The 9,617-nt window shown below is 40.9% G+C and overlaps 1 protein-coding gene across 1 annotated transcript in view; it reads right to left on the bottom strand.

Annotated features, from left to right (window-relative positions):
• Positions 1 to 330: 330 nt before the first annotated feature.
• Positions 331 to 9,617, bottom strand: part of GABRR3 (gamma-aminobutyric acid type A receptor subunit rho3) — an 80,646-nt gene continuing 71,359 nt past the window's right edge. The window contains 3 exon segments of the mRNA XM_060149058.1: positions 331 to 633; positions 5,374 to 5,489; positions 5,492 to 5,548. Coding sequence (XP_060005041.1) covers positions 331 to 633; positions 5,374 to 5,489; positions 5,492 to 5,548 — 476 coding nt within the window.

Genomic DNA, 9,617 nt, shown 5'->3' with positions numbered 1-9,617 from the left:
CTGACTTGCTTTCTCTCTCTCTGTATATGGTCCAGATGTCTCAGTAACCCCTTACTATCGCAAGGCTGTGTCCTTAAGGCAGCTTCTGGTGTCGGGGAGGCAAGCAGAATGTCGACTCTCATTGATGGAGCCAAATTCTCCTAAGACCTTAAACTCTTTCCTAGATGTGAATCAGTTAACTTTCAAATCTTCTTTGGGCCAAGAGAAGTGACTGGCTGACTCCAGTGTAGTCTAGTACCATCCAATTTATAGTTAAGAGTTGGTGGTTTTTATTGTTGTTTTTAACATAATCTGACTCCAAAACAAATTTTATCAACTGGGCTTTCCTCTTCACACGTAAATACTCCAGTAAAACAAATTAAATGTAATGTACACAATGGGAAATAAAATCATTGAATAGGTGTCAATGACATGGTTGCTCTCCAGAATGATTTTACCAACCTGCCCTCCTAGTGATTTTCTTCTCTTTATCGGAGGTGAATCTGTGCTGAGGTTGCCTGTGCATCTTTCTTGCATGGAGTCCTCTTCTGAGTGTAGAGAAAAGGATGTCTGGTCCGTGTCAGTTGTACTGTCATGGTAACAACCATCGAAGGCCATGGCTTAAGCTGTATCAATACTGTACATTCCAGAAATCTGACAAAAAGACTTTTGTTAGTTAGTCATGAATATGGTTTTAGGAGTTGGAATTACAGTAAAAATCTAAACAATCAGATTTTAAAAATAGTTTCAATAAATATTAAGAATGTTTGTTTATTTTAAAGAATAGAATTCTGGTTTTGCTTCTGGTGTCTGATGAAAAGTCATTTTCATAATAAATGGAAAACATCATCTTAGACATCCATTTTTAATAGGGATTTAGAGAGAGAGAGATTTGAGCATTATACAAATAAATGTATCACAACTATAATTGTCAATGTTTTCTAATTTAGTCCAGGCCTGACAGACTGTTACACTCAATGTTTTTTTCCACAAAAGGGAACATTGTTTCAAGTTTTCCTCTTTGTTTCTGAGTAGTATGAATTGCTTGCCCTAAGTTTGTGTGTTGAAATTGAACATGATTTATCAGAAGAGCAATATAAGCAATTGGACTTGTTTTTCAATGTATTTTTCCTCTTTAGAGAAAACATAGCAGTATGCCTAATCAGTGTGGGGTTTTTGTCCCAAAACAGAACAATATCATCTGGTGATCCATTTTTGCTTGAATTTGGGGTGGAGATAGGGAACGATTTTAGCTGCTCCTTTAAAATGCAAATTGACCAAGCCTTCCCACTTTTGCTGAAAAGTACCTTTAAATGATACTAACATAGCTCAATTAAACAACTTGAAATTGGTGGATTTTTTTGAAGGAGTGAGTTATCAATGCTTTCTGGCTCCATTGCTTGACTGAATCTAAACCACTGTTTTTCTTTAAGGTTTTACTCTGCGGGAGATAGTGGTTCTCCCTGATACAGAGCTGTGTCTAGGAAGCAGCTGTTACTAATTGCTTTCTGAGAAAACAAAATTTCTTTTTGATCTCTAGGGAAGCTAAAAAATGAACAAATATGGACAGGCTACTACTGGATGAAAGTATTCATAATTCAAATTGGAGGCTGCAGAGTAAATTCTGCCAAAATGTGTATTTGGTTCCATACTGACTCAAAAACCTAATATTTTACTGAATTCAAGAGACATAAGGACTATTTTGTGCAGTCAGTAAACTAACCAGGGACCCATACTCGAATTATGTTGTCCCTTTGTGTTTTAGTTGTAGAAACTTCTCATAGTAAAATGAAAATGGGTAAAATAAACATGAAACGACATTGAGACTGAATTACTAACCAATAGCCAATAATAACACTTATATCCAACTCTGGATCTGAGGATAGAATAACTATATACTGTCTCCTTGGTTTTCTTTCTCCATTATGATAATTTAGATCTATAAAATTGGTTAAACTTTGCAGTGCACAATTTACCAGTAGGCTGCTAATGTTCACAAGTTTGTAAGTTGGTTGTTCCAGTAGAAACAGTTTTAGAACTGGTCTTTAATTTTTCACTCCAGCTTACAAATAAGCACAAAGCTAAGGCATATTATATCTAAAGTACAGATTTGATGGTTTTAGACTGAGCTCTAAGTCCTAGAATTAGGAAAACATTTGGATGAAGAATAAGAAAGAAAATAGCTTCCTTTCTCCTTTCTGGGCAATGGTCAATGCTAGGGACAAATTTTCCATGGACCTTACTGTTCTCCCATCTCTTGGTATCTGGGGGTGGTTGGGACGGGTGTGTGATGGTGGTGATCGTGGTGTTGGAAGGAAATGAGCTTTGCTTAACTTCATGATTTCATAGGGAGGAACTCCATAGCCTAACATTCCTGGTCTTTCTCATCATCCCTCAATCACTCTACCCTAGGGGTTTGGAAGAAGGAACTGACATGTGTGTTTTTAGTCCTTTTGGAGTCACTTTAGGATCTGCATTGGTGTCCAGGTTTGTTTTCTGAAATGAGGTAAAGGAGACTGTCCTCACAGGGAAATCCTGAATTGTCTAGCTTCGCCAGTGACCAAGAGAGTAAGTACACTGAATACAGCAATGAAATATTAGTGGGACCCCCTGCTCACAGATCTAAGGCAATTTCTCTAAACTGTTTTACCAATAAGAAAGGTAACATTATCACATCCATCTGTCTGGCTCCTACATCTCTCTCTCTCTCTCAGACTGGTTTCCCAACTCACATACAGAGGGGAGAGGTATCATTGATTAGCCCCCAATCCTACAGATGTATCTTTTTTCCCTGCATCTCACCAGAGCATCCCACCCCTTTAAAGATCTCTCATCTCAAACAGCCTGTTCCACTATCCCTTTCAAAACTGCTACTCCTTCAGAGAATATGCTCTGGGCACTAATCACAATAAGAACATAACATTTGTGTAGCACTATATGGTATGCAAAAATGTTAAATGCATTTATTATATCATTTGATCTTCACAACAGCTCTGTGAGGTAATAGGGAAGAAATTCCACCATTTTGCAAAGGCAGAATGAGGTTTAGGAGACAGCCTGGCACACGGAGCTAGGATATTAGGTTTGGCATCACTTCTGACTCCAAATCTGTGCTCCTTCATTTGTACCACAAACATATGAAGGGCAAGTAGGACATTTCTTTGAGATAATTGCACCTTTGAAGGAGAATGCATAGAATGGTGGTTTCCAGAGGTTAGGAGGAGGGGGAAATGGGGAGTTGTTTAATGGGTACAGAGTTTCGATTTTGCAAGGTGAACACTTTCTGGAGATTGGTTGTATGGCAATGTGTATACTCTTAATACTATGAAACTGTACACTTAAAAACAATTAAGGGCTTCCCTGGTGGCACAGTGGTTGAGAGTCCGCCTGCCGATGCAGGGGACACGGGTTCATGCCCCGGTCCGGGAAGATCCCACATGCCGCGGAGCGGCTGGGCCCGTGAGCCATGGCCGCTGAGCCTGCGCGTCCGGAGCCTGTGCTCCGCAACGGGAGAGGACACAACAGTGAGAGGCCCACGTAGCGAAAAAAAAAAAAAAGAAAACAAAACAAAAACAATTAAGATGGCAACTTCTATGTTATGTATATTTTACTACAATTGAAAATAAAAAATAATTTTTAAAGTGAACAATGCTTATTAATTCAAAAGAATATCTTCTGGGGTACACAGAAGACTGTGAACAACCCGATCAAGTGAAAAAAACATGCAGGTAGTGTGAGCACATGTGCTTTGTGGTGGGGTGGGTGGAGGTGGCGAGTCAGAGGACTAGCTAGAGGTGGCCGAAATTACTACAGTGCCTCTGTCGTGGGTTCACCACTCCCCACGTGAAAACAAAACAAAACAAAATAACACAAGAACAAAATTCTTCTCCTCATCGCACATTTATCTCTTTCACTTCACAGCTTATCTAATCATGGCTCTTCACAGTGTGGCTATGGACTGGCAGCAGCCAGGGCTTAGAAATGCAGACCCTCAGCTCCCACCCCAGACCTACTGAATGAAAATCTTAACAAATCCCAGGTGATGCGTACATGCCGATTACGGCACACTCGTCTAAAAGCTCCTGATTTTCTCACGCCTGCATAGCGGTCACTGTGGGTATGTATGTGACAGAGACTCATACTTTCATGCTGTCAACAAAAGAAACTAAAGCATCTGCAATGAAGCAAAATCAGGTTCTATTACAGCTTTGACTCAAAGGATATGAAATAAAAGACTGAAGTAGCATTACAGGAGATCTGAACTGCGATTGCAGCTCTGCTGGCTCTGGATCTTTCGGCAAATCACCAGAGATCATCATCTCCGCAAGGCCTACATCATGGAGTTGATATGAGGGCTCGGTTCCAGAAGAGGATATACAAATGCTCTGAAAAGTATGAAATACTCTCACTAGAAGTATAAATAAATATTAAATAATGTTTTGGGTGTGTATAAATAGTCATTGTAAGAATTTCGTAAACCGGTGTGAATATATCACATTAAAATTGCACATATATATATACACATATACACACACACATATATAGCAAACAAATTAATTTGATCAGTTAGGTTTATGAAGTAAAATATCATGTGTCAGTTCTCGTAATAACAGGAAGTTGGTGCCCCACCCCTTTGTGAAATGAAGCAGGGAGAGAGCAATCTATCCAGATTGACAATGTCACAAGGAACAGGTGATAACATTTAGGCCGAGAAGGTACCTTATTCCCAGTACACTGTGAAGAGAAGAACCTTCCCTTGTGCTCTACCACTCTCCCGAGTGACTAGAAAAGAAAAATAAATCCTAGCTCTTGGTGGAGATCGATCATTGATTGGTTGAGAGCACAGCCTTTGGAGTCAGGGTGCTGCAGAAACAAATCCTGATTCCTCTTAAGCTGTGTGACCTTGGTCAAGTTACTCCCCCATCTGCTCCTATTTCACCTCCGTAAAATGAAGGTGATAAAGTACCAACCTCTTGGAGTTACTCTGAGAATTAAAAGACATAATATGTTGGATGGTTAGCACAATGCCAATATATAAGAAACACTCATTAAATGTTAGCTATTATTATTATCATCATCATCATCTACTTGAAAGGATGTGATTTGTACATCAACCCCTTCTTTTCAAGGGTTAGAGTCAGTGGAGGGGAGCACACTGAGAGAAATTCCTCACACAGAAAATCTCTTGGCAAAGGTGAATGAGGATGCTGAGGAAACCAACCAGCACAGAGCAGAAAGAATAAAGTTCAATAATTGTCATCACTCCATAAACTTGCATCTTGCCAAGGCACATGGACTTCACACAAGGGTTGCAATGCTGTCAGGAGAGGGCATAGATGAGGGTAGTCTTTTTCACATTCCGGAAAGGATACAACAGTCAAAAGAAGGCAATACCTTCCCTGTCTTCACTGTGGTGAGGTAGTTCACGGCTGCATACTCAAGGACTGACGGGAAGACAAAGAGGGAGCTAACCCACAGGTACACGTCCACGGCCTTGACGTAGGACACCTGGGCATGGAGGCGCACACCCCAGAGAGGATCGTGGACATGGTCAGCACCATGGTGATTCCTGCCATTTGAGAACAGTGATGAGTTCAGTGACATAACCATTCAGCTCCAGGTGCTGGTGCTGGATGACACCAGGGGATACATTTCCAGATTGATACCTGGTGATCAAAGGCGTGTGTGTGTGGACGGAATCCCAGCATGTTAACCTAGTACACGGCTTGAGCCTAAGCAAGAAACTCTGCTTGGATTTCTCTTTCCATCTCATTTTCTCACCCTCACCTCCATTGTCTGTGACGTCTCCTTCCCTCCAGCTAAAGTCTCCACGGAGTCAGACTTGTCTTTAAGGATCCATTGCTTCCCACCCTCAGTTGGGTCTCTTCTAACCATCCCAGGAAGGTAATAATGTATTCAAGTTTTAAAAATTCTTCTGAGAAAGAAATTCTAAAACCATTTTCGCTACCCTTCCCCATCATTTCACAACTTCTACTGTTCAGAAAGCATCTTCATGTCAATCTTTAATCTTTCATTTGTCAGGGAGTGATCTTTAGCAGTATTAAAGATTGCTTTCTCTGTATTTTTCTTTCATATAGAACACTTACAAGCCATCGTTATTGGTATCACTTTGCCCCTGGTTACTGAAACTACAATTCAGTTGAGATTGAGAACGGAAGTGTGTTAGTGGAGTCTGGGTTCAGTGTAAATATTTACTAAGCAACTGCTAAATGCCACTTACTTTCTGTGCCTCCCCTCCCTTTCCCTTGTTGTCCAGTACTCCTACCACTTTCCTTCTCTTCCCTTCCTCTCCCTGACCACTGCCTTCCCCTTCCCTTTCCTTTTCTTCTCTTCCTTTCCCTTCTTTAATCCCTGCCATGGGCGTCAGAGGTAACGAGATCAATGTTCTGGGGGACAATGGAGAAAGAAGTGACTCTGAGACTTCCTTAATAAAATGCCAGCCTTGGGGAGGGCTACTCTGTGTCTACACTAATTTCTCAGAGGCATACTGCAAGAGTACTGCCTGGAGAGAAAGTAAAGCATTGTAAATATTTGAAATGTACACTGGCTGGCATGGTTTTATTTATTAACTTCCCACCAGGGGAGTGCAGATGGAATCCTTAATGATTTTTATAAGTTGTGAGGACACTTTAATGTTAACAGACAGAGTCCCGAACAGCAGGAGGAGCACTGCGATTTACTCCTAAATGTACAGACACAGCATGTGGACAGCTTTCACCCGCACGTTTCTACCTTTTCAACAAATTCTATAATTCTGCGAGGTTCTCATCTGAGGGAGGCCCGTATCAAAGACAATGACAGTGCTACAGAGCTACTCAATTTCAAATTAAGTTTTTCCTTTGGATGACCCAAACCAATGCCATTTGGCAATTTGATAGTCACCATAAGAGGGCCTGGAATCTCACCTTCACACTGCTTTGAACTCCAGAATAAGAAACCTAAAAGCTTCTCTAGCACTTACCATGAAATGCAGGCCACTGACCCACTGAGTCTCAGGTTTCCCCAACAATGGTAATATCAATAATCTGCGTCTCTGTGGAGGCTGCTTGCATTCCTTGCTACATAAACATGGAGATGTGAACTTTTTATTAATGGATCAGGTGTACGTATAGCTGAAGCTGAGATTAATAAATAAAACTTGCTTGCCTTTATTGAATGTTTACCCGCCACAAACCTAGGTAAATATTAACCACATGTTGCAGAGGAGAGTGGCTAATGAGCCTGAGTTTGGTCAGGAGCAGGACTGAAACCTTTCTCTCTGAGTGTAGAACCATGCTCTTTTCATGCAAACCTGTGGCCTCTCATTCTGAACCTGTAGAGGAAACTTCCTTTTGTTTTGTTTTGTTTTGTTTTTGCGGTACGCGGGCCTCTCACTGTTGTGGCCTCTCCCACTGTGGAGCACAGGCTCCGGACGCGCAGGCTCAGCGGCCATGGCTCACGGGCCCAGCCGCTCCGCGGCATGCGGGGTCCTCCCGGACCGGGGCACGAACCCGCGTCCCCTGCATCGGCAGGCGGATCCTCAACCACTGCGCCACCAGGGAAGCCCTCCTTTTGTTTTTAAGATTATAAACCAATTTCTATATATGGAGTATCTCTGAGACAAGATGCTGTAAAATTGAGTGTAGAATTATGTCAGGAAGCATGAAGGTACTTTGTGCTCTACAAGAGGCCAAAAGTCTTACCCTGTCAGGATTTCCCTGGTAAAACCGTGAAAACTGTGAAAATCCTAAATGAACATTCCTATTTAGGAATGTTTACCTCATTTGTTCAAAAATGTTGAAATGTTTTCTCTTACTGGTTTTCTAAGATATGGAAGATAGAACTTGAATTTTTTTCAGTGAACAGTAACATGAAGCTTAATGGACAAAATAAGGGTTTAGAAAGACACGCAGATACATGCTCTTGTCATGTATTTTAAATTGATGACTGTTGGGTCAATAAAAGGGAACTGCATTATCTATATTTGCCATACAGCAATAAACTAGCAGTCATTTTCTTTAGAAAGGTGCTTAGTCCAACTAATTTTTGGTAGCTTTATTTATTTTTAAACCAGCATTCTAGACTTTCCTCTTTAAAAGGAGCAAACAGAGAGAGGGAGAGACAGGGAGACTGGGGAGAAGGGAATGTTGAGTACAGGGAGTAAGGGGTGAGAAAACTGATATATAAACTCCTAAAGCAATAGGACTTGGAGTGAGGAGTATTACAGCTACATTAACCACACTTGTCTTGAGCCACCCCTTAGAAATACATTAACCTTGAAAAACTGTATTCATTCCAAGCCCATTAAAGTTAACATCCCAATAAAGGAGTTTTGAATTATAGGAAGTGACCATTTAGTCAAAGAAAGGTCCTGTGTTGGGATTAGAGGACTATTTTCCCACCTACTGAAATTGCTATGCATAGTTAGGAAAGTGTTAAGAGGCAATAGTTAGTCTGGCTTCTGGGACTCAACTTCCCTGAGCCTCGCAGTTTCACTCACCATATTAATTCTTAAGGACACATATGAGATCCAAAGAGCCCTGCAGTTAGGGGAGAATTATTCATCTATCTTTGTGTTTCATTGGCTCTTTTTTGCCATATATGATGGAGAGGTTCATTGACCTGTGTGAAAGCAGTAGGGCCTGCAGACGTCACTTAGAACTACTGAGTCCGTTCATCCCTTCAGTGGCTGTGTGGTGGGGAGCTCTTTTGAAGGAATAGGTGTCTACATTCATCTTTAAATGAGCAAAAACATTTTCCCTGTAGGCCTAGGCAGAAGAAAAATACTAAGTGATGTGAGGGAGAGAAACACAGGCTGGATATCCAAATACCACTCTATGGCCAGAAAGTAACAACCATTATTCCACAAAGGCAGTGCCAGAGCCCGTGGCACAGAAGTTCTAGTTACTTCTATAATGGTAAAATGAATAGCTCCTAAGTATTTACTTTTCCAGGTATACGGGATATCCTCTGTTAGACATTTTGCTTTATGAATGACTACATGCCTGAAAGTTTTAGTTGCCTTTCTCTGCCATGTTTATTTCCTGATAAATGACCCCATTACTTCATACATTGTACATGAATGGCATACCCAGCAGAGGGGCCAAAACAGGAACGATGGAGACAAGAAAAGAAGGAGGGAGGTAGAAAGGAGAGGAGGACCCTCCATGAGGGTTAAAACATCCTTGAACAGCTTGTAATAGCCTCACACCAGATCGAATAGAAACATAGAATGGTATTTTAACCCATTACACATTCCAAGTTATGACAGCTATTGTCTCTTATGAGAAGTGCCTAATCACAATTGATACTTTTGTGCTGTTCAGCTTCCACTGTTCTTTATCTGAAACGTGACAAATGTGGAAGGGTCTTAACCAGCAAATGATTCATCCTCAATCAGCAAATGAACCCAAATGTGGAAGAGTCTTAATGAATCATCATTGTTTTCAGTTAGTAGCTAAAATACAGTTATTAAAAACATGGTGGGCTAAATACTGGTAGTTTAACAACTATGTATTGAGCACAAAATATGTGCAGGACACTGTGCCAGTCACGTAGGGACAGAAAAGAGGATAATAATGATCCTTTTCCTTAAGAAACTCATATTCTAATAGAGGAGACAAGATGAGCTACCAACC

The sequence above is a fragment of the Lagenorhynchus albirostris genome, chromosome 5, assembly GCF_949774975.1.
Source record: "Lagenorhynchus albirostris chromosome 5, mLagAlb1.1, whole genome shotgun sequence".
NCBI lineage: Eukaryota > Metazoa > Chordata > Mammalia > Artiodactyla > Delphinidae > Lagenorhynchus > Lagenorhynchus albirostris.
The sequence above is the reverse complement of the archived record's forward strand: the minus strand, read 5'-3'. Positions and strand labels throughout refer to the sequence as shown.